General features: G+C 36.7%; 1 protein-coding gene across 1 annotated transcript in view; it reads right to left on the bottom strand.

Annotated features, from left to right (window-relative positions):
- The window catches only part of ZSWIM6 (zinc finger SWIM-type containing 6), a 186,175-nt gene that overhangs the window by 37,876 nt on the left and 121,558 nt on the right, over positions 1–26,741 (bottom strand). The window contains exons 3-4 of the mRNA XM_028505947.2: positions 16,095–16,243; positions 13,053–13,203 (exon numbers count right to left, since the gene is read on the bottom strand). Of these exons, the coding sequence (XP_028361748.1) occupies positions 13,053–13,203; positions 16,095–16,243 (300 nt within the window). The remainder of the gene's footprint in view (positions 1–13,052; positions 13,204–16,094; positions 16,244–26,741) is intronic.

Genomic DNA, 26,741 nt, shown 5'->3' with positions numbered 1-26,741 from the left:
TGTCTTTAGGGTACAAAGATCATTCCATCTAGTTTGACTAACATATTTCTAAAAATGAATGGCATCTTTACTTATCTACTCGACAATAATAGCTGCCATTTATGGAATGTTTACCTTACATTAACCCTGTGCAAAAGTTACACATACATTATCTCATTTCACCCGCACAAAAAGACTCCCTTTACAATTAAGGAAAATGAGGTTCAGAGAAGTGAAAAGTTGTATTGCTATTAAAAGAAGGGAGCCAGAATTTGTTACCATGCCCATGTTCCCCCAAAGCCAATATTCTTAGACACTATGTTGTTCAGTCTTGTGCCAAGGTACATGATATGGTCCGAAATACTTCTGTAAGTTAGAATTTGTATGTCCAGCTATAAATATACTTTTTCCAAGATTAATGATTTTAGTCTTGACACAATCATCATTCCCTTCTTCGTATATACTTTAACAGTATAATACAAATGACATATTACTGTCTAAAACTATGAAGTAGCCTTAAATACACAACTAATAAATCTTGTACTTCAACCATGTATTTTTATGTGCTCAGAATGTCTCTCACATGTATAGAAAGCATATTCAACAAAAACCCACACAGGTCCATCTAAAAAGAGCCTAATTAAACAAACAAACAAACAAAAAAAAAACCAACTCTGCATTTTTTTCAGGGCTGACAGGCATAGCAAATTAAGTAATTTCACTGTAGATTAAAACAGCCGGTAAACAATGCAAAGGCTCAACTTACAGTTCAAGATTGTTTATTCAAGTCAGAAGAAACCTGTTTTCTCTGAAAATATGACAATGTACTTTGAGGTCTGTTGGAGAGGAGCTGCATCAGCGCTTCTGGGATAATGCACACGTGTGTGACTGAGTGTGCTCTGAGGGTTAATGTGAGGTAATATGCCTGCTGGGTGGACCGGCACGATGTGTGACTGGATAAATCAGCTAGCCCTTCTCTATCTATTGGTACCCTCCACAGCCAATAACACTTGTTTTCAAAGTTCCTTCTACTCCACAGTTTTTTTGTTAACATGCAAATCAATTCAGTGCCTAAAATAAAAGCTACACATTTTCAATAAAATCACTTTGGAATTTTTGATAAATGTTGCTCTTCCCTCTATTTTCTAGAAGATACAATGTGTATAATGCCACTGAAGGGAGGCGCACAGGGGAATTGGCAAGGGGAAGCACAGGAACAGGGCAACCGACATCACCTTTTTTTAAAATTTTTCAATTACAGTTCACATTCAGCATTATTCTGAATTAGTTTCACATCCAGTATTATTCTGAATTAGTTTCAGATGTACTGCATAGTCATCAGACAACCATGTACTTTTACCTTCTTTCAAGTTGAGAATAAAAAAGGTCATTGAGTCTCTTTCCTCTGTTTCAAAGATGAAGAATGAAGGCTTATATGTACAGAAAGTTTAATTTCTACTTTTCAGTATCATATTTATTTTTATAAAATAGCAGCAGGCAAAGTAAAATAATCACTTTTGATATTTCCCAGGGTCCCATGGTTATAAAACAATTCACAGTATTTATCATATTTATTTTTGTTCTCAGAGGCTATTATAAGAGACTAGAATTTCATGCATGATCCAATTAACTAATTATACTTATTTAGAGTCCATGAAATGCCTAATTGCAGTCACAAATAGGAGATCACTGGCATAATTAATTGTGCTAGCAAAACTGTAGTTAAAAATTTTCTTGGGTCAGACCACACAAAAACTGTGACCCTAATCATAGTATTGTCCTCAGTACAATTCAGTCTTAATATGTTAGTCACCCATGTTTGAAAAATAAATTTAACTGGTAAAAACATTCTCCTTACTTTAAATTTGTTATGCGGCTTCCAATTCACTGCAACATCTCTGGGAAAATCTCAAAATAAAACCTCAGGGATACTGTAAAGATCACTTAGGTCAAGCAGGGCTAAAACCTTCAGCAAAAGAGCATACAATCAATTATTTAAGCAAACTCTGAGAAAAAACTGAAGTAAAACAGCCATCTTTTTGTTGTCAGGAAAGAAAATAAACCACATATACTCCAAAGCAGTTCACTGGTATCCAGGGTAAAGCTCCTTTTGGGGAAACCTGCATCCCTCATCTGATACGCAGTCTTCCCATCCCGTCTGTCAGCACTGTTGTGTCAATGGGCAATATTCACCAAAACAGCCTGGCCTCATCAGGGACCTGGTTCTACAGAGAATGACCAGAGTCAGCTCCTTTCCCACTCACGACCCTTCCCATTTTTGAAGGAGGGAGGAAAGGAAGGAGAAAAAGACAGTAACAGATGATGTCTTATTTTGAAATATAAAAAGGGCAGTCAACAGTTAGGAGAAAGGATGGGAACTGAGGCAATCTCCAAAAATATTTTCATGTGCACTGCACTGGCTGCTTAACTAAGCTGTCTTCATAAACAGTTCCATGCATGATTTGTCCAACAGTCCTGCCTCCAAGAAAAATATATATATACACATGTATTTCCGCAAATACTCTAGCTCTTCAGGATGGTTCTTCTCCATTGGAGCCACTATCCTAACACAGACAAAAGACTCCTGGAATGAGAAAGCAATGTGCATTATTTAAATTACCTATGCCTCAAGAATCACAATCATGCTCACTTTAGAGATAAGGAAAGTGAGGTTCTACCTAAGCTAAGGGACGTGAGCAGGACTTCAGAGTCAACATGAGAATCCTAATTTACACTCATAAAGAGTGTCTGGCTCCCGTCACCCTTTTCTTTACATTCCAGCTGAAGGCTCTGAAAACTGAAACAGTCCTGATGAGCTAGTATCCATTCGCCCCTTTGAAAAGAAAAAAACATGCTTGGCTAAGTGTGACAAAGAATTACTTTTGAATATATATCACAAAATGATACAGAATAGTGACTTATAATATGAAATGTATTAGATTTATCCTCAAAATTTTCTGAAACACATCCTACCTTATATAACCCCAATTCTTCAGTTGTTTTAGTCTGTCTTGGGCTGCTTACTTTTCACTTACTCACTCTGCTTTCTAATTAGACCGTAAGCTCCCCACTAGCTGTGCCTCCTATAGGGCACTGTAAACAACAGGTATTTGCTGATTCATCTGCTGTTCTGGTAGGGCACTCTACTGCCCACCAACGACATTTATGGGTAAGTGTATCCCTGAGCCACTTACCCATAAATATGGTTGGTGGACAGCAAAGTGCTAGTACAGCAACTTCCCTTTCACTTACCATGGGGAACCAGCTGAGGACAAAAATTGACCAGGAGCCTCACCAAAAATAATCAAATTCACCAATGGTTATGATTATAGAATATTTTAGCACTATGGTTGTATGAAAAGAGCAAGCAAAGGGGTTACAGTATGCTGTCATATTGAAGCTGCAATTTTATTCATAAAACAATTTCTGATGCACTGACTTTTCTATGGAGTTCACAAAGAACCTGTGATGGGTACTGAGTTTCTTGGAAAACAGAATGTTTCATTTTGCTCTAATTCATCCTATTACTGAATTAAACCTTGATGTATTGGTCTTGACATGTGCTTCACGCTGATTGTATTGTGTATGATAGTATAATCACTCCCCATGCATTTCCCACTGGCTGGCTGATTAATGCAATAGATTAGCTGCAGCACTGATGGCAAGAGGGGAATCACTGCCCTTCTGTACTCTAAACTATTTGTATTTTAGTGTGCGTGCATGTGGCACCCACGAAGATCCATCTACACACAGGTGGAGGAGACAGGACAAACCAGAAGAACAGTAGAAGAAGAAAAGTGAGAGTGAGGACACAGCGAATATTAATGACTTTCCACCATTATTTTCAGCACATCGAAAATACTCTCTTCTTAAAGCTTCCAAATAGGAGTCTAGCATGCATTCACTGTTTTACTCACAGATATTTACTGAGCACCAACTCTAGCCAGAAACAAATTTTTTCCTCACCTTTAAAGAAAAAAAAAAAGTGTCCCATTCTGTGTTCTAATTGGTGGGCAGGAAGGATAAAAGGTGGAGGGATTGTCAAATGGACACCTACACAGGGATGAAAAAGGATAGCTACAAAACTCCTTTAAATGCACCAATAAAGAAAAACTATATAGTTAATAGTTTAGTGTTTTAAAGAACAAAGAAAAAATCTCTTAGATTACCTGGTCTTGGAGATCAGACTTTTGTGCTCTTAGCAGCATTCTGAAAGCATTCCTTGTTAGGGGATTTTTCTCCCAGTTCCAGGCTTATATTCGACCCAAGCACCCTGTTAGGCTCCTCCCATCCAAACCCCTCCACTTCCCTTGCTCATCTACAAAAGATGACTGTGACTTCCAATCTAAAGCATTTCAAGGTGCTGATCGCTTAAGTCTGCCTATTTTATGAGTGATTCTCTCGCTTTCTCCTCCAGGTCTGCTGAAGCAATTTTTAAAATTTACTAGAGTAACCCAAAATAAAAAGGGCTGGGAAGCATTACCTTGAGTCAACAAGGTCCAGCTGGTCATAGCTCAAAAAAATCAAAGAGATTTGGATTTCTATTTGAAAGGTTATCTTTGCAACAGGAGGCACAGAGCAGCCACATTCTGGAAAACTACTATCACTATTCCTGGCTATTTACCTTTAGATCAGAGTCTGAGAAAATAGCCCCAAGACCAGTTGCTAATTAAGCCAAGCAATTGAATGTCAGAAGGCACCTGTATTTCACTAGAGTCCTGTTCTTATTTCATTTTGGAGTTTTTAAATAAAACACTAAAACAATGTTGCACAATTACCAGACAAGCTTGGAGTAGCTTCACAAAATTTCATCTATTGTAAATCATTTTTATCAGCCTGCCTTCCACCCAAAATATTTGAGAAAGTTATTTATATGGATAAAAAAGTTGCTCTTTAGTATGTCTCTAAAAACAGCTATTTAAGCTATGAAGATTACTATCAAACATCCATCTTTAATCTCAGAATCCTTTGTTCCAAAGAAATCTTAATGGAAAGCATATAATGTGTAAAGTGGTGAAAGTCACTTTGCTGAAACTGAGAAAGGACCGGCTCCCTCCCTCTGCACTTTCCTCCTCCCCACTCCCACCCCACGGGCTTTATGACAGGCCGTCTAAGGGACAACTGTTATCAATCACTTCCTTAGGCTCTCCTCCCCCATCATTAACCTACCTAGCCTTTAATGAACTCTGGTAACATTGCTAGAGCACCTTGTGTGGCACTGGCACACTGAGACCGGTGTATATGTGGCTGTTTCAGTCCTGGGCTTCCACTTCTTTCATTCTAGCTCCTGGCATCCCTGATTCCCTGTGAAGCCCCTGGGAATCTCAGACGGCTTCAAATGAGGCTTCTCAGCCCTTGTTAATTTTTGTATGCTGCCACCTCAGGGTAAGAAATAGTGCGAAGAACTACCCCCAGCCTGTCTCTCTGCATTTTCACTCTCACACGCCCCCTACACTCTATTGTGATTATGATACCCTCTTGAAACCCACAATCTAGCAAGGAGACTCCTCCAGCCAGATTTCCCTTTGGTGGCAGTTTCTTGAGGACAAGTGCAATGCCAACTCATTGGAAATGGAAAAAGTAAAGAGAGAACTTTCAAAAAAATTGTTGTGAGGAAGAAAAGGACACATTTTGCCCAGGCTCTGACATTCCTATTAGCCATTAATATGAGAATAAGTATCTACTACCAATGGATACACGTTATAAAAAGAGAGCATAAGAAAGTAACTGGAACCCGTTCTTGGTACAAATAATGCTATCGGCACAATACATATGTAATACAGAACACTAAAGTATACAATAAATCATATGGCATCTTAACTCCTAATTAAATCTCCATGGTATTTAGAATATAATTTTATAAAAATATACAAGGGGAGACCTCAAGTGTCATTATAAATTATTCAAAAGTATAACTAAATACCTTAGATGACTATCATAAGAATCTCCAACTGGTTAGATGACAGGATCAAAAGATCTGTAAGGATCTCTTAATCCTGAGACTCTACTATTTTCTATTAATATGTATTTAAATTGTCTTCTCTTTATTTCCACTCTTTCCCATACAGGGTACAGAATGGGTATTAAACCTTAGCAGCTGCAGTCAAGAGAAGCACAGCTGATAGCATTACACAGGAAGTCTTTACCATAGGTTTGCTCACTTCACAGAAATACACATTCTCTTTTGGTTACCTTCTGACCCAAACGAGAAATTACTCTGCCTACTCAAAGAAGCAGAGAATAAACCCCTCCTTCCCATCCTCACAGAAGAGCAGAATCCAGAGGCTTCTGACACAAGAACACAGAGGTCTCAGTTTTAAGAGACAAAAAGCAGTGAGACCATACAACAGAGAAATAAACCAGGCCCCAGTAATGAGGACCCGGCAGCAGACAGGCATTCTGAGAACAGTGCTGGAGGGAAGCAAAGCCTCCTGAGCAATACAATTGACAAAGCCTCTGTGTATTTAGAGGGAGCTCTGAATAATGAGGGGGAAAGCAGAGACTGAGACAAGAACGCACAACCCCCATTCCAGAGCCAGACAGCCCAGCCCAGCCCAGCCCATGTGCAGGAAGGGTCTGCAGAGCCTTACCTTCCACATCAAGTAAATGTGTGTTGACAACCATGTTATCATTAGGCCCTGTGTAGGCTAGGGCAAAGATAGTGACCTAGGGGTCTTCACTGGCTCCTTCACAAAGGACACTGAAAAATGAGATCAAACTTCACTGTATCCCATCTGCAGTGTATAATATGTGTTTTACGATAAGCTTACTATATGACAGTTATCAATCCATGGCATAGCTCTGGCTGTTCTACATGAATGTGTCTTGTTTTTTTAGAGTTGAAATTAGAGAGTCTGGGAACACAGAGGGGCAACTAGACTAGCTAAGCCCTGCTGACTACTGCAATTAGGACTCTGGGGCCATGGCTATGCAGACCAAGCCAGACAGACTTCACAGCGCAGCTTCACGACCACTTAGGTGAGCTTCACTTGGTCCCTGCTCTGTACTTAGCAGAGAGACTGCCCAACAGAGAGGCATTTTACAGTCTTTTAAAATAAGCTGAGGACAGTGTCTAGTTCAGTGGTTAAGTCTTTGAAGTCACTGACACCTGGGATAAAAACTCCTGCTCTGCTGCTGTGACCTCGGGCAAGTTATGTAGTCTCTTTAAGCCTCAGTTTTCTCAGCTATAAAATTAGGGCTAATAACTGTTTAAGAATTAAATGAAATAATGTATGAATTGAGTGCTCAGCATAGTGCCTGATAATTAAGTACTAGAATCTGTGTTATCTGTAGTAGCTGGACCAAAATGGGAAATAAAACAAAGCAAAAATCTAGATCCTCTTTCCCTCTTCCCTTTGAAGTTAACAGGGAAGAAGAACAAGGGTGAACTGAAGGCAACATTTTTTAAAATGAGTATGATCCCTTTATATCCTCCCTTAATTGAGCTCATCCCTGTCTTTGTTCCTGTTATTCCTTCTTTCTGGAGTTTTCTCACTACTTCTTCCCCACAAATCACCTCCATGAACATCTGGTGAAGCCATGTTAAGTTCAATCTGCACACATATTTGTACTAATATGTGAATAAATGACCCTATCAAAGTGCTTCTCAATTCATTCATGCCTGTTCTAATTTCTCAGGTTTCCTGATAGCCGCAGCTCTCTAACTCAACCTTACTACCAGCACCATCATCACAATAAAATCAAGTATTTCACACTTCTTTTCCATTTAACATACTAAGTGCTTACTATTGCATTGGCCAAAAAGCTCATTTTTTCCCTGTAAGCTGGCTCTACTAGTGCTTAGTTGTCTTTAACTTCATTCAAAACAGTTTTGTCAGATTGTATTGTGACAGCTGTCATATAAGCGTGTATTTAAAAAAAAACTGATCAAAATTGGTGAATTTTTGTGTAGTCATTTTAATATTGAAGATGGAAGAAAATACGCAAGATTTTTTGCATATTATGCTTTATTATTTCAAGAAAGGTAAAACTCAACTGAAACACAAAAAATGATTTTTGCAGTGTATGGAGAAGGTGCTGTGACTGATTGAACCTGTCAAAAGTGGTTTGTGAAGTTTCGTACCAAAGATTTCTCGCTGGACAATCTTCTGTGGTCAGGTAGACCAGTTAAAGTTGACAGTGATCAAATGGAGACACTGAGAACAATCAACATTGTACCACATGGGAGACAGCTGACATACTCAAAATGTCCAAATCTATTAATAAAGTTACTGATGAAAATGAAAAATGTATCTTATTTTATGGAAACCAAATGGACTTTTTGGCTAATCCAATATATACTGACGGAGAAACTATAATAGAATTCTGGAAAGAAGGCACCTAAGCAGTATAAGTGGTAAAACTGTGTTCTCCTTATACTCAGGGAAGACAAACTGGTAGGTGACAAGCAACCCCTAATAATGTGGCTCATTAGGATTACATTCTGCAGTCACAGCTTCATAGAAGTTTCCAAGTCTGTACTGACATCTTTTTGCTGCAAGGGGCTCTGGGAGTTGCTGTTTTTCCCACTGCACTAGTAAAAAGGTAACTACTTTAAGACAAACCACATTGGTATGCTTTTTAGTTCTCAATGAGAAGCAGTTACTACTTAGCCCTTCACTAACCACCATCAACTTCAAAATGTGGAAAGCCTGAGTTTGAATTTACCACAGAAACTAAGGGGCTCAAAACAGTGTGTGTAGGGGGAACGGGGACAGAATTATTAAGCCTGCTACTTTCAGAAATGTAAGAGGGCATTTCCCAGACATTTTTCCATAATTACCTCCAAAACAGAGGCTTTAGAAACTTATTTCTGGCTGTGTACAAAGGTCTCTAAATTACTTAGTATATCCTTTTGAATGTATAACTTTAAATATATGTTTTCTTCCTTATTCAAGAATTAGGTGGGTGAGGGCAGACAGAATAGGAGCAGAGATGACTACCTATATCTGCGAATGTGAAAAAACAACATTCTCTAGGTTCATGGAATAAGTTTTACTATTTTAAATAAATGTGGTCCCAATGGGTGAACTAGTTTCTCTACTGCTAAACAGATTTATGCTGATTCCAAGTGTTCTGAATCTGTAAACCACTCAATCTATCCAGCAATATTATAGCTGTTGCTTAATAACAGTGGTCAACCTAACCTTATGATGAAATTCAAACTAGAACCAGGAAACTAACTATGGCTATCTCTGCTCACACAGAGTTAGGCACCCAAACAAAAGGCTTTGAAAATATCTCTGAGAGGTACCATCTGGTCCATGTGAACCAAGTGAGCACAGCTCAGAGTCACACAAGGCTCTTGCAATGACATCTCCCTAAGAAACAGGGTTAACATACTAAAAAGTGAAACACGTGCCTCTGCTCAGATGGAAAGTGTTTAAAATCTGGAGGAAAAATATTATGTAATACTTGAAAATAAAAATTTAAGAATTTTACCCTGTGATAAAACCGTAATTAAATCTTATTTAACTGTTTTCTCTAATGACATCTATTTTAATTAGGTTTTAATAGACTGGCAGCCACAACCTATAGTTTCAGGAAGCAAAGTAAAATTACAGTCTAGGAAGACATCTAAGGAGAAGAGACCCACGAACACAGATGAGAGGTTACAAAATATCCCCTCATCCCTAAAGACCCCCATGGTATAATTAAGTGCACTGAACAGAGAGCCATTAGGGCTAAGAGTCAGTGTGCCCACCACCAATCTTCAGTGGGTTATTCTGTGAAATCCAAGTTGTATCTGTAACCTGCTACCCAGAAAATTTGCATGTCAGAAAATAATGAATGCAATGGAAGAGGTGTGTGCTCTACAGCTGTACTAAGTGTCTTGCCTCTATCAAATGAGCGGCCTCTCCCACCGCAATGGGCTTTCTGTTCTAAGATTTTAATATACAAGTTTTCTTATAGCTGATCATGACACAACAGTCATCTTGAGAAGACTGCCATATGTTTAAGAAAGTAAACACCATGTAAAGAAAGTAAAATTCATATATGAAAAAACGTATTCATATAGAAGATAAATGTATCTGCAAATGAGATGCATAAACAAGAGCATAAATAGCACACATTTGTACTTATTTCATACATAATGAAAATCAGGGAGTAAATCACAAAAATAAACGCAGGCCAAGTGAATATCACAGGCACTTGTTTTACAAGAGAAAAACTGAGCATAATTAGTTCCTTAACTAGCCAGTGGATGGGGAAATAAATTGGGCCTGTTGCTACCTCAGTTTAGATGTATTTATTTGAAAAAGAGAAAAAGTTACATGAATGCTTTTTTTAATATTAATTCTAAATCAACATTTAATTTTACTTAGTCACATATACTCAGAATACTGTAAATCTTGGGCCGGGGGAATATTTGAGCCTATGAACAAAATAAAATTCTGTAATCTGGACAACAATCTGATGCCTCCAATCCCTTCTGCCGTGAAGTGGAGTTACTTCGCCAAGATACTCTTACTCTTACACTTTCATCAGACTAAAACTTTCATGCCAGGAAACCTTTTTTCCCCGCTGGTATTGGCCAGTGCCAGAAATGGACCCATCGAATCCACTGGTGCTGAGGAGTTAAGCATCTGAGATTTAATTTAACAGTTTCGGCTTTATTAAGCTGTCACAGAGCGGCCCCACTCTGATAGCAGTAGCTACTCCAATTATGGCTTGGTTTAGGGTTGACAAGTATAATGATTCATTCGTGGCACATGAGAAGTAATAAAAGGTTGTTTTGCATTATAGCTTTAAAAATGTGGGCACTTTTTTCATTTAATTTGTCACTTAGCTTTTGCTAAGAGGACATTTAAATTGCAGTAAAAGGCAAATGGGGCTTTTAGTTTAAATGTAATCCCCATATTTAAATGATCTGTAATGGCGCAGTGTTGGAGTGGGAACACTATTGTCTCACAGTGGGTCCTGATGGTGACATGTGACATTTGTATTCAGGTCCTGTATTATCCATGTGGCTAAAGGGCTTCCAATTTCATTTCACAGCCAGAAGCCTGCAGAAAACACCAATTAACTCGCAGATCCCATTTGCCGACAAAACTCAGCCTCTTCTCAATGTCTGGCATCTGGCAGTGCTCAGCATTTAATTCCAAAGCGGAGCCTTGAAGCAATGTGAGCCCTGTGCAGGGGCACAAAGTCAAATTCCCCCATTTTATTAAGAACCAAAATCCTTTCCTTTTGTAGTCCAGAAGCAACTTTTAGTCAATTTTTTGGTGAATGAATATTAAGATGTGATAGCTATTGTTACTTCTACATGGGATTCTTCACAGAACTTAGACCCCCATTAAAATGGCAAGTGACCTCTGTTCAACATCAGAATACATAGGAGAATTTATAGCAGTCTAGTAATTATTGGGGGGAAGGGGTGTAAAAAAGGAATACACAGGGCAAGAAGATGTATTTATCTTGGACTGAAATAAACTGGTCCATAATTAGAAGGTCATCAGAAGGTATAACTAGAATCAGCTGGTGGAAACTTCACCTAATGATAATTTATCCTTTTGATTAAGGGTTGAGGTACATAATTTTCACAACCAACTCAGAAAAAGTAAATGTGAACTATACAAATTTTGACATCACTTGTATTTTTTTGATAACCAAGAAATTTAGTTGGTATTGTCTTCCTAATTAGTTATTTGTAATTTTAAGCTTCTCTAAGTACCAAAGTTCTTTAAATTTTATTTGTATAATATTAATCCAATATTTTTTCCTTAAATGATTCCCTTCATTATAGTTTTTTAATCCTAGTCCTTTTTTCCATCATAAACCAACTACTCAATTTAACATTTACTGTAACAAAATTGAAGACGGTTTACTTGGAAAAGTAAAATACTCTGTATTCTATAAAAAGTTGTTTAAACTATGCATTATATTTGTTTTCCAACTCCCAGAGCATATCTCCAAACATCCTTCTAATACACTGAAACTATCTACTGAAGGTACAGATTAATTGGGGAGAAAGGCCATTGCTATTATTTCAGGTGACCCAAGGAAAATAAGGAAGATTAAACTGGCAGGCAGACACACGAGTTCCAGTCCACAGCCACGTTCCTGAACACACATCCTTTTAATGGGAAAAAGGAAACTTGGATGTCAAATTCTTTACCAACCTGCTGCATAACCCCACACAACATTGTCTTGTAGGTCTCCTAACTTCTCCAGACTTTGTTTCCTTATCTGTAAAAGAGATCATCTCAAAAATCCCTTTCAAATACTATGCTCATTTGGTATCTTCACGAGCAACAGTTTCCCTTGCTCTAGAACTGACATGGGATCAATTACCATGATGTGTTCTATCGTTAGCAAAGAGGAAGACAGGTATGAAAAGATGAAGAGTTCTACTACTCAAATGCATTGAGACTAGGATCTTCTGGTAAATATATACAGAGCACATAATTAATGCAAGCATTGATAAATTATTTGTTAAAAAATCCATTTGTCACATAGATTTCTTAATAGAAAGACAAAATAACAAGTACACTATTAATTCCCTAGCAAAGAGCATTAAGTAACAAGAATCATCCCCCCAAATTTCCCAGTGAACATGAGTAGTCAGTTTCTAATTTTTTCAACCACCTGCTGTTCATTAATATCTTTACCACCAAGGATTTGGAAAGCAATAAAAATTAAGAGTTTGCTGTATTTACAATCAACAGTTCATGTAAATCTCTAACAATCAAAATACAAAATGTTCAAACTACTTTTGATACGGTTAATGTAGGCAAAAGGAGAAAGCCAAATTTTAGCTAAATTGATCACAATATTACTCCAGAAATAGGTAACTGCTCTTTACAAAATACCTATTTAAAAATAATATAGGTTTTTCCAAATATTTAAAGTCAGACTCCTGTATTCACTTTCCTTAAGAACAGGCCATTCCCCCCACACCCTGCCAAGCTTATTTCCTGCAAAGTCCTTATTCTTCCTATTCTTCTAACCAGTGTGTAAGTTCATATATGAGCAGCTCTTCTTCAGCAATACTCAGACCACGCTGTTTAAACATTCAACATGGTCTTTATCCATATAACTCAATGGCAATCTGTCAGGAAACTTATATTTACCCAGCTCATCCCAGAGCTGCCTGTATTTGTCAGTCATTGCAGTGCCTTGTTGCCTCCAAAGTGACAGACGAGGGTCAGCCATGAATTGCTCTGTTATCAAGGTCAACATTCGGGCCCCATTAGAGTCCCTCATCTTCAACATCTCCCGAACCTAGTGGGGAAAAAACAGACCTTTAGAAAAATGTCCAAAACGAACGGCAATACAGACAGAACACATTACTTTTTTCCTGGGAGGGCAGGTAAGTCTGAACAACAGCTCTCTTAAGCAAAGTTGTTAAAACTGCTTTCTACCCTAAATGGTAATGAATCAAAGAACTGACCATTAGTTTTTAAAAATAATGTTTTAGAATCCACACAATTAAAGAAATTTGGTGAACTTCTCAATTAAGAAAGACTGTGCCAGCCTACAGAAAACCAGTACCAAAACAAACAAGACAATCATTTGGCACCTCCCTAACTCTCCAACTGACTGCACTGACCACCACAAGAGCAGAGCCTAAAAAGCAGTCTACTGAGAACTCTTTAGGGATCTTCTGAATTGACCTGATGAAGTTAATAATGATATCTGTCCTTCAGTTTTTTAAAAGCAGCTTTCTTGAGACAAAATTCATATACCATACAGTTCACCAACTGAAACTGTACAATTCAATGGTATTTAGTATGTTCAGAAAGTTGTGCAAGTCCTCAGTTTTTGAGGTAAATTAGTAATTTCATTAAATTCTCTTTTACTGAAGTTTTGACATAAAGAGCAGTATCATATTCACACCAGTGGGGTTGTTTTTGCAGTGGTAAAAGGAAATGAACAAGGCTGTAGGTTCAAGAACTGTCTTGGTTCTAAATGAGCAATCCATGAAGCAGAATCATGACCAGTGACCTAGGGAGTTAACTCAGCCTCTCACACTAGAACTTCAAGCTCTGTCCATTTATTCTTGTGCTGCATCTCCCAAATTAAAAAAAAAAAAAAAAAAGGGAAAAAAAAGAAACACAAGGCGAACAGAAATCCCTACATGAATCCATCCATTCCAAAAGTGTATAGCTATCTGTTCAGCAGAAAAGAGTCCCAGCTGAACACTAGTTCTTCCTACAGGAAATTACTGGAGCAAATTCATGAGCAGTAGAAAAGGAGAGGTGGGTCCTTTAACTCAAGATTCTCTCTTTGTGAAAGTCAAATGGAGGAAATGGCAGATCTTCAATAAAGCAACCTGAATCTCCAAATGGAAAGATCCTGCCTCAGGCTTATACCCTAAAAAGTGATGGAACCCCCTCATAGGCTTTAGAATTTGAGCCTTGTAAACGCAAGAGCACTTCTACAGTAAATCACAAGGTCTGTGCTTTCACGATGGTTATTTCAGTAATCTTATAAAGGAATTTATTAATCTTTGTTCATGAAAAGATGAAGACAGGGAGAAAGAGAGGGACTTGTTATTTACTGAACATTGTGCTTAAGAGTTTTACATTTATACTTACCATGTAATCTTTATAACAACCATATAAAGTATGCCAGATTATAATCCCCATTTTATGAATTATGAAATCATGACTCAGAGAAGTAACTTGCCTAAAGGACAAGAGTAATAAAAGGTAAAGGGGTCAAATATACAGTGATGGAAGGAGATTTAAAGGGATGAGAACCCAGACCTGCCTTAACTCTATTTAACCCTAAAAATTATGCCATTTCCTAGATTAGAAGCTGATGTAATTTATATGGCATATATAATGTATACATCATGTAGAGAGATAAAAATCGCAGATGTAGGCCAATCTAATACGTCTTTCACACTGCTTCTATTAGGCCACAGTATACTCTGCTGACATGAAACTATGAAATACTTCCTGTGTGTCTAAATATACTAAACCTTGAACAGTTACCACTATATCAAATTTGATTTAATGTTTACCTTTATAATAAATGTCTGACCTATTACTGAGCTAGAAGTAACACTGAAAATAAATACTACTAAGCATATAAACCAGAACTACTAACCAACACTCAAGTGTTACATCTATAGCCTAATGGTAATTAATTTTTAGACTGTTGACTCTGAGGCGTTATAGGAGTTTGAAGTGCCCACGAGTTACTAAAGAATTATTACATCATGTGTGGAATTGTTTTAGAGTCAAATGTACTCTATTGTAAATCGTATTTTCAGAAAATTGGCGATCTATGTATGGTATATAGAATAAATATTAAGAGAGGCTGATGAATCAGAATACACTATTTTCTGGCCATAACCCTAACAGAGTTTGCTCTAATTCTTCTGAACTAAATAAATTTTCAATTATTCTGAATATTAGAGAAGTTATTTTTAAAAATATCAATGAACAGTTATCTGTTCCTTAAAACTAATCTGAATATTTTACCCATAATGATGGCTATGGCCCGAACGAAAAGACATTGATTTAATATTACTAAAAAAGCATTCTACTCAGTATTTAGATTCATGTTTATGGTACTAAAAGTTCTGTATAAAGCAACAGGTACAGCTTCTGTTCACACGAAATTTAAAATGAAGACAACTTTGTTTCATAGGTTATCAAGTTTGGGTAATGATAATTAACATTTACCAAAGGCTAACTACATGTTAGACAGTTATTATTTAATACTCTGACCACGACTTGAGGAGATATGCTCTCATTAGCTAATTTTATAGATAAGGAAGAAAACTGATATAAAGCACCTTTTAAGGGCTGTATTCAAGTTACTGGGGAAAACAATTAGTAAAAAAAAATCTGAAAAGATGGCATTTTGAATAACACTGAGATATTTATTTTGAGGTATTTAGCATTGGAAGGTTTCTCAAAATTGTATAAATTGTCACCATTTCATTAATAAGAACTGAGAGAGAAAAAAAGGTTCCATATCTTGTCTAAATACACCTAAGCAAGTTAATACTTGCATTAAAGCACAGAAGTTTCTGATTAACCTAGACTCCACTCTAAAACTTTTAATAAGAGTTTTTTACCCTATTGTAAACATGTCATATAAAGATACTTTCTATATGTATGTATTTAGAATATTTCTGTAAAAATAAAAAACCATACCTTTGCAAAGAGCAAATTAAGCTGCTTCCCTGATCCATGGTACCCGCCCTGGGAAAGGAACAGTTTAACCTGTTCTTGAACCTGCTCTTCATCTAAGTGCCAGCAGTTTTCATCATCTATACTAGCACCTGCTGTTGGATCAGGAGCACCTAGAAATAAAAAGAAAAAATAACACATATGCTAGGTAAAAACTGTGCTAAAAGGCTCTGATAATAAACTTGAAAAGAATTAAAATTATGTACTTTTTGCCTAAACACTTTTTAATTCAGTCTGAATTCCATTAATACACAAATTTATGACCGAACATAAATACAAGAGGCATTCTTGTATTTCCAGGATTTTCCTGATTTGGGCTAAGCCAAAATGCAGATTACTTCAGAACTAAAATATTTCCATTTTTTAAGATCAAAGACTATTTGGAGGTAAGTTTGAAATTCTTTAAAGAATAAAAGTCACAAAATTGTCTCACCAGAAATATGTGATGTTTATAAAGCTCTACTGAGTAGGGCATGTTAAGGAAATGTTTTTCAAAGACATCAGAAAAATATGAAACCAAGTAAATTCAGCAGAGTATTTCTCTCTTTACTATGTTAATTCAAGAAGCCTTCACCATTATCTGTTGCTGTATAAGCTACATGCTGACAAAACTGAAGATTAAAAAGGGAAATCAAGCCACATGGGAATAGGCAGTGCAGCTGTTGTACTAAACCAGGTTGTAGTATCACCTTGCCAAACTGCATAAATATTTTATTGCTGAAGTGCACACAAAAGATAATGGCTATGTAATAAGCCCTGTGCATAGAATGCCTTAGCAATTAAAAATTACCCAGCTATTTAGGCAGGTAAAAAAATGTTTCATTATTTATTAAGAAAATAAAATAAATGGTATTCAAGGCCTAAGGTTCATAAGCAATACCAAAAAATCTAAATCTGAAAATCTTTCATCAATGTTTCATCCCTTAAAAAGATGTATTTGTAGGTATTGTTTCATATTACTTTTTTTTTCCTTCTAATGAGCTAATGAGAACTCAACTGGCCAAGGAAATAATCACTAACACCTGCTTAGAACTGGGGTCCATTAGTCCCAAGGATAGTGAGCGGGTCTGTGAACCTCCCTGAAAGATGTACTTTCATTCATTCATTCAGCCAGCATATTTACTGAGTGCCCTCTGCTACATTTGGGTATAGAGTGGTTTACAAAATACACAGAATTACTATCTTCACAGAATTTATCATCCACTGGGTTGGCCAAAAAGTCTGTTTAGTTTTTTCCATAAAATAAATTACCCATTTTTCATTTTCAGCAATTATTTTACCGATTTGGATATTTTGATTATGTCAGCTATCTCCCGTTACTGGCTTTTAGTGAGTAGAGGCCAAGGGTGCTGCTAAACATCTTCCAGTGCATAAGACAGCCCCACAGCAAAGAATCATTTGGCCAAAGTGTCAATAGTACCAAGAAACTTCACAAACCACTTCTGACACGTTTGATTAGTCACAGCACCTTCTCCATACACTGCACAAATTTTTTTAAATGCATTTCAGTTGCCTTTGTACCTTTCTTGAAATAATCAAACATAATATGCTGCAAATGTTGTATATCTTCTTCCATCTTAAATATTAAAATGGCTGCACAAAAATTCACCAATTTTTATTGTTGTTTTTAAATGCACACTGATATGACAGCTGTGCAAGACAATTTAACAAAATTGTTTCAAATGAAAGTAAAGACAACAAAGCACTACTGGAACCACCATATGGAAAAAAACTAGATGAATTTTTTGGCCAACCCAGTAATTCAATGGGTTTCAAACTTTTTTTAACTAAGACCCATAATAAGAAATATAATTTACATCATGCCCAATATACCTATGTATCTGAGTGCTTATGTGATCACATCTATCAGTTTATTAATCAGAACCACAGTATAATGAAAAAAATACCCTTACTATAAAAGTAAAGAGGTCTGGCATTTTCTATTCCAGTTCCTTTATTTTAAGAGCTTGTCCTAATTTTTAAAACTGATTTCATAACCCACAATGGGTTTCAAGCCACTATGTAAGAGAAACCTTTTTAATGTGAGATAAATATCAATCTAATGATCACACATATAAATTATAATAATATAGTGGAAATAACTGCTTAAAGGAAGAGGCCACGGTACCAGGGGAGACTGTATCAGAGGCTCTGGCCTGGCTGAGTAAGCAAACCTTGAGGAAATGGAATTTGACCTGAGATTTGCTTTAAGTAGATTAGAATAACTAAAGGCAGGAAAAGGAAGAAATGGGTCTGCATATGAGACTAAGAGCTTACGCAAGGTCTCAAGAGAAAAGGGACATGATAGTATATGAACGAATTCACGTCCATGCAACAACAAAGTAGAGGATGGGGGGGAGGGGGGGAGGCAGGAAGCCAATACGGGACAAACCTGAAGAAGAGAAGGGACCCTGAGAACCCTGGCAAATGAGCTTTGTTTTTTTTTCCCCTAAGGGTAGTGAATGGGAATTCATGGCAAAATTACCCAAAGTGAAGGAGCACAATAGTGTAGACAGTAAAAGATGTTTTGTCCTGGTGTACATCAGTTTCAACTTTCCTACCATGAACTATTAAGCAGCCATGAAAGTAAATGTGAAGATTCTCTATGTTACAATGAAAAGATATCCAAGGTACACTGTTGACAGGAAAAGGATGAAGAAAAGTAAACAAGTATACCACCTTTTGTGTAAATACTTAAGTTTTAAAAAACAGCTTATGTTAGTATTTCCTTACATATGCATAAAATATCTTAAAGGAATGTGAGTAACCTAGTTACATGACATAAGAAGGCTGTTCACTGAATATTTTTTTATACTTTTAAAATTTTGGAACCACATGAATGTAATCCTGTATCTAAAAAATATCTAAAGTGTGGATGATGGAATGGGGAGCAAAACTATATGAGAACAGTGAGGATGACATTTGATGGTCTATACAATGATGATGGTAGCTTGAAAAACGGCAGTAAAAACAGAAATGGAGAACGGACAAGAATTTAGGACATAAATCAACCGGACTTGGTGAAGAAGTAGTAGGTGAGGTGTGGGAGATCAAGGGTTGACAGAAACAGGGGTTTCTAGATTAAACAACTGAAAAAGATATTGGAAACTCCCTGACACACAGACCATCAGAGCAGGACCAGGTGTGGGGGTGGGAGGGGCAGTGTTTATTTTAGGTCATGAGTTCAGATGAGGTAAACTGTGACATACCTCTGAGACAGCCAAGCGAGAGGACAGGATATCAAGTAGGGAGTGGGACATACTGTGGCAGGCAGTACAGGGTAAAAGACCATCTAGGACAGAGCTCTAAGGAAAGCCAGGGTTTAAAGGCTGGAAAAACAGAATGAGCAAGGGTGGCAATGGGGATGTATGGCTTATTAAGAAGGGGAGAGACTTTTGGAAGAAAGGCAAAAAGAAGGCTGTTCCAAGTAGGAACCCAGGAAAGTAGTTAGTTAAGCTCCCAGAAAGAAAGGATTTTATCTGCCATGCTCACCACTGATTCCTACTACAAAGTCAGCATTTGCCACTATCAGGCAATCATGTACTGGAACGGAGGAGGAAAAAGAGGGAGGGAGAAAGGCATGCACACATCCCCTCACCACCAAAAAATGATTGCTATGAAAGAGGAACCACTGCTAAAGTGCTCTCACGCACATTATCTCATTACCTGATTTTCTCCTCATAATATGATCCCCATTCTACAGGGGGAGAAACAGGTTCAAAGTGGTTATGACTCATCCACAGTCCCACTGCCGAATCCAGTTTCCTGATTCTCCCCCCTGCAGAAGAATACTCATCGTATATCCCAGGACCTTGGAGCTACAGTTTGAATCCTAGAGGCACCAAGGCAAGAGTTATGAACCCTAAAATCAAAGATAAATTTAAGGAATGCCACTGGGATGTTTGTAGGCATTTGTTAGAATGGTTCTCTTGTAAAGGAAGATTTAAGGACACAACAACAATGGGTCCTGTTTAAGGGGGCTACATCTGTATCCTACAGGGATTCAGAATCCTTAATCTAACCAACTGCTTTGATTCTAGGAAAAGAGAGACAGACAGAGACAGACATATGGGTGCATGCATGCACAGACAGCTGTTGATTCTTTACCTAAATGCATCAAAAGAGACTTCCAAAACACTGAACTACAGGGTCTCACGTTTTATATTTTAGTTCTTCCCTGTATCTTCCTAAAATCCTCCCAGGGGATCTGGCATGTCCCTCTTTATCCTCTTAGGGAAAACTCTGACAAGGACTAAATATGCACTCTGCAATGTTCCTTCTGATAAATGAGCTAATTTCACCTTCAATCATTACAATAGACATTTCCCCCAATTTTAATGATTTTTAAGTTGTTTTCTATAGATACTTACTGAAGGCCAAAACCTACAAGGAGTCCTGCCACCCTAGGACCTGGATGGGGGCTGACTGTCCTGTGGTATGATGGAGGCATGCTAACCTTTTGCTGCTTGGGCACAGCCCTCTGAGGCTTGGAGTTTCCGTCTTCCACAGAAATATCCAGATATTTTACAGAAACTTGAGTTTGGTTTGGAGAAAATCACAGTCTTCTCCTTGGCTTAAAGTGGCAAAGGGGTCGACATTCAGATACTCTCCCTAAACATCAAGTATACTCAACTCTTGTACTTCTCATACTAAGAGAAGTACTAGGAAGAATAATCAGGAATTGCTTTTTTTTTGACCTGGACTACACAATAAATGTTTCCTTAAAATCTAGTAAGTTTTAAAACACTATCATATTTTAAAAATATATCATAGTTTTAAAATGTCTTTAATGAAATATTTAATTTACATATATTTGGATATTTATCCTTTTCCAGCTTGAAAAATATCTAATAGCAAATGTCTAAATATATGAATTATGTTTCTCAAGTTTAAAAAAAAGTAAAGCTGTAGTTTATACTTGAGGGGGCAGGCGTGAACTATTATTTAGAATTAACTTAATTTCTGAGCATATGGGAAAGGGAGGCGGCAAAGCAGAGGGAAATTGACCCACAGATAACATTTTACTGCAAATAAGCCAATAAAGTCTCCACACAAATTCTAATCCTGGCTTAAAATTCAGAATACAGTTCTAGGCACAGTTCAGAAAAACTGTGTCCTTCAGCAAATCACTTAAACTCCTCGGGCCTCTATTGCCTCAATCTGAAAATTCTATAATGTATGAATAAAAAAGTAACTGGGTAATAAAAATTAGAAATCTTCATGTGGCTCTGCAGAAAACATTCTTACTTAGTCATAGCAATACAAGCAAAGATAACTAGTTGATAAATAAACTTACTCTAAAAACTCCTCAACATTTTAGGAATAAGACATGTATACTATATATAAATCAGAAAATTAAATGTCTGAAATGATAATCTCCCTAAAACAGTAGATTTATGTATTAAAATTTAATGCTAGAGTTTAATCAAATCATGATGTCTTGATTCCATGCACTAAAGTGTTGCCTAAGCCTTATATAAAATGCAGATTAGCAAAATTTATTTCTACTTGTTAACGGCAGTCTATAATCAAAGACAAACCTCTCAGCATTTAGCTGTGAGAAAGGTATGCAGAGAGAAACATTATTCATGTATTTATACACTTGCTATTAGACAATTCCCCAATTGGGTAGGAACCAGAATGTGTGTATATAAATTAAATGGCCCATTTAAAGTATTTTAAAACATACCATATTTTTACTCTTATTTATAATTATAAATACTATAACTTTTATAACTGTATAATTAATCTTTGTGAGCATTTTATTCTTCAAGTTTCAAGCCTTCAGGGAAAGTGAAATCATCTGTTGAAAACAGTGAAACCATTTAACTGTCTCTCATTTCCAGCTAGAGAGTGTGAATTTGATTTACCCTCCTACTTAGATTATGTAATAGCATAGGGGAAACGCCAAGGAGAATTCATGGACACAGAAAACCACTGTCAAATCTTATGGCTTCCCCTGTCTGCTACCTGATTTAGTTTGATTTATCCCAATATCAAAACTCCCTTACCCCACAGGTTCTCAAAATTAAGAGTATATCAAAATTCCTGAGGCACATTGTGAAAAATAAATGCTTAGGTACAACCTTAGACCTACTAAACCAGAATCTTTGCAGGATGAAAATAGGAGGATAGAAGTAGAGGGACAACTCTGTATTTGGACAGAATGTTAAACATGGTGGCACACTCTGGATCTTCCTATTGAAAAGTATTCAAGGTCCTAACACATCACAGGCCTCTCCTGTGTACTACATGAGGCTTATCTGAGACATACTGAAAGAGGAATGTCTCACGTCACAGAAATAGTTGATTCGAAGAATTAGGGAAAGACCAATCATTCTGCAAATTTTAAACTGAGATATTAAGACATGTTCACAAGTGGCTTATGCTGTGTTTGGTATGTGGCATTATCCACAGTGTTGGGTTTTAACGGGAAACTTCATGCTTTCTCTTATCCTCTTTCTCTGCTGGAAAACAAATTCAAAAAAAGAAGTGAAAGGCTTTTAACTTACATCTTCATCTTAACTGTGACCTATCTGCTTTAGTAACTCTATTGTCCAAATAATGCTTTAACTATTTATATTTATGTAGTGGTGTTCTTTTATGTTAAAATTAAGTTGTCAAATTTAGCCTTATAGGCAGGATGTAGGCAGCAGGTGTCTAGACTGCAGAAGTGATTAAACCTCTTTTGGGGAGCCTATAGAAGAATGCCATCTCCTACAGTTCTTATGCCTGCTGTTAAAACTAGGAAACACAGAAGTCTGTGGCACAGGGACACCTGTCTTACGAGCTGAAGGCAAAATCCTGACATCAACCATTGGCACCAAGACAGAAGCAAGGCAGCAAACTTCAGTGATTCAGACTCAAAAAAGTCTTTCTTTAGAGAGGTTAAGAGCTAGAAGACCACTGTAAAATAATGTTCACTGAATCAATACAGTTGAGAAAAGATTTAAATTTTATTCTTAATTAAATCCTCACTTCCAAGTAGTGACTAATGCTTTCATTTCAATTTACAATTTTGTGGTAGCTGAAACAGACAGATCCCTCAACAACTTCTATTCTCAATGGTCAGCCCATGTAATTCTGCCATGATACAGTGTGGTACCCCCTCCAAGACCTATTTGAGACCACCTTTTTCCTTTACCATGGAGGCTGACAGAAGGAGCCCTGGCATGCTCCAGGCTCTGCTCCCTAAACAAACCACCTTCCCTTCAGCTAAATGCCAAGGAAGTAAAATAAATAATCAGCATAGGGAACTCAAATAGGCCAATCAGGCCAATCAGGGTTTATAGCCCCCCCCCCCATATTATCTTCCTCTCATGTGACTTTATTACTTATCTCAACAAGTACAGAAATAATCATGTATTTTATATGGATAAAAAGCAATGAAGTATGTACATTCTCGAATATTCATTAAAAAAGTGCAGACTATAAATGGAGTGCGTAACAGGTTAAGTCATTTTCCATTCATTAGCTAATAAATGGTACACAAACATAAATATTTAAAAGGAAGGCTTCAGAAAGTCTCAATTTTACATAATCCAACTCTTTTATTAAAAGAGATCTACAATGCCTGTAGTCTTCGAGAATGGTTTGCTCAGATTATTTTAAAAGATATTTTTAGATCCTGGCTGGCGTGGCTCAGTGGATTTAGTGCTGACCTGTGAACCAACGGGTCACCAATTCAATTCCCAGTCAGGGCACATGCCTGGGTTGCAGACCAGACCCCCAGTAGTGGGGGCACAAGAGGCAACTGCACATTGATGTTTCTCTCCCTTCCCCTCTCTCTAAAAATAAATAAATAAAATCTTTAAAAAAATAAAATATTTTTAAAAACTGGTTCACAAATATTTTCCTCAACTATCTGTAACTGTCTATGAAGATACATGCCAAATGCCACATCACAAAGATGGTGGTAGAACTACTCATATTTACTCTTGTAACCCGCCTGACCTTATGAAATAGGCATTCTTTATTGTCTATGTTTTATGAAACAGGCACTCTTCACTGTCCACAATTTACAAATTAGTAAACTGTCAGATAGGTTGTTACGCCTCCCAAAACAGAGCTGGAAATCAAAGGGGCCAGTACTGTAACTTAGGCTGTCTAACTTCTAAGCTCTTCAACACTGTGAATAGTCTTTTAGTGGGAGGCATGAGAAACCCAGGTGTGGAGAAGACAGAATAATAAGCTCATCTAGCCAACATGGAGAGACTTAGGGTCAGTTAAAGCAGACTGGGATGATGAGGAAACTGATCACAGCTGGTGGCAATCCTTTGTAAATGATGAAAGTTGGGACAGTGTCAGAGATGACTATAGGATGTAAGAAAAGGCAAGATTTGGAAGTGAAAAGAAAAGGAAGAAGAGTACTGGGCTAAAAGTAACTTGGCTGTCTCTGCATCTCCTTAGCAAATTCCTCTAGAGTTAAAGATGTGAATCCTCCAAATTAAGAGACATATGCGTGAGTTCTGATTTTACTTTTCTTTTGGTAAATAAAACATCTATTTTTATGTGAAGGAAAAAATATCACTTGTACATGATTATATATTCCTTAGATTTTATTAAAAAGAAAAAACATTTAAATCATATTATGAAAACATCAAGTTTCAGTTAAATGTTGAGAGTAAAACTGGCAATTTTTGGAAGAAAATTGGATAGTAATTACAAAATTCAAAATGCATATACCACTTGCTCTGGCATTTCTGCTAAAAAATTTCTACTATTATTCAAAATTACCTGCATAAATACATACATACACACACAAACAGGCTGGTCTCAGCAGCATTGTATATAATAGGAAAAAATGGAAACAACTTAAAAATCAATCAGTAAGTTAATGGCTAAATATATCTGTATTATGGAATATTACACAAAATTTAAAACAATTAATAGACCTATTTGTACTAACATAAGATATTCACACAATATATCAAGAAAGAGCAAACTGCAAAAAAATGTTTTTTGAACTGTTTTTAAAAAATACATACACATGTGCATGAAGAAAACTACCTCAAGGAATATAAACCACACTGTCAATAGTGGTTGCCTTGGGGGAGCAGGAGCTATTGGAGACCAAGGGAGGAAGCTATTGGGAGTAGGGAGCCAATGAGGACTTACATGTCTTTTCATGTTCCCATAGTTCTATACTATCATACATTTTTCCAACATGCAGTCTTATTTTTTTAAGTTTCACACTACTGCACTTTGAGACAACATTAAAGCAACTTTATTCTCTCCTATAGAATATATTTGCTGATTATATCGACCACCAGCTTTCATACCTTTGTTTCACCAATTGTCAATGTCAGAATGTTCTACAAGAGAAAAGTATATGCTTGTAATAACTGAATTATCTCCACAGTATACTTGTAAAAAATGGGTTGCTAATATAAGCCTGATTACAATGAACATGACCATCCACAGGAAAACAAAAGAAAAAAGATGTGACAAATGACTCCAACTGTCACTCACTACTTGATTTGGAACGTGTGTGTGTGTGTGTGTGTGTGTGTGTAAGTAAGAATAAATCTCCAAGTTCCTACTAAGAACAAAAATTGAAAAAATAAGTGTTACTTTTTTTTTAATAGGCACAGATTTCTTGAGCCTATTACTTCTTAAGTATTTTCCTTAGGGAGGCTACCAAGATACACAGGTCATAGTTTTGGCCCAGGTGGAGCTTATAATCAGGTACACATAAGCTACAGAATGAACAAGGAAATACTGAGTAGGTTTTTGCCTGTCTGGTAATATCTAGGGGAGCCTGAATGGACTGATATATATATCAGTCCAGATCACATAGGTAATACACAGTGAAGACAATCCTGGACCCTGGACCTCCAGATTAACTTCTATGTTCTGTCCCCACACCACAATTTATCAATCTATAATAAATCTCCTTTAATAGAATGCATAAAGAACCAAAAAAGGCTGAGATGAATTAACTAAGAGAGTGGGTTAGAACTTGGAAATCAGTAAATTTTTAAATAAGTACTTAGAAGAGACACCAGCCTCTTTTTTAAGAGTATGAAAGCTGGAAAGTTATATTAGAATATAAAATGAAGAGCAAACAATTTCACTTAAAAAATGCAAAACTCTAACTGGCAATCTCCTTGGAGGGCCATTAGCTATCTTACAGCCTCTATTTAGCATACAGCAGCTAACTTAATAACCTAATCAAAGTTACATAGAAAATATAAAAACACCATCAAATGTAAAAAAGTGTAATGACAAGGACTAAACTATAATGGTGACTAAATCTATATTCCAACTACTTTTGTTGAATCTTTGACTTTGGATAAGTCACTAACCCATTCTTGGTTTCTTCATCTGGAAAAGTACTGCAATTACAAACTCCCAATGTCTATCTTTAAAGGAAATTGTGAGGAACAATGTGCCTGAAATAGACTTGAAGTTTTTAATACCTTGGAATAAAATTCTTTTAAAAATATCAAAATAATGAAAAGCAATTTTGAAAAGCATTAGGATAAGTTCACTAGGAAAAAGAAAAACCTACTATCAACATAGTTTGTCTTCATTTATAAAATATATTATGACTTTTTCTAAAAAAGAACTTGGATAAGCTAAACCTCATTGTCTTTAAGATACCTACTA

This window comes from Phyllostomus discolor, chromosome 3 (genome assembly GCF_004126475.2).
Source record: "Phyllostomus discolor isolate MPI-MPIP mPhyDis1 chromosome 3, mPhyDis1.pri.v3, whole genome shotgun sequence".
In the NCBI taxonomy this organism is placed as follows: Eukaryota; Metazoa; Chordata; class Mammalia; order Chiroptera; family Phyllostomidae; genus Phyllostomus; species Phyllostomus discolor.
Note: the sequence above shows the minus strand (reverse complement) of the source record. Positions and strands in the feature narration are given on the sequence as shown.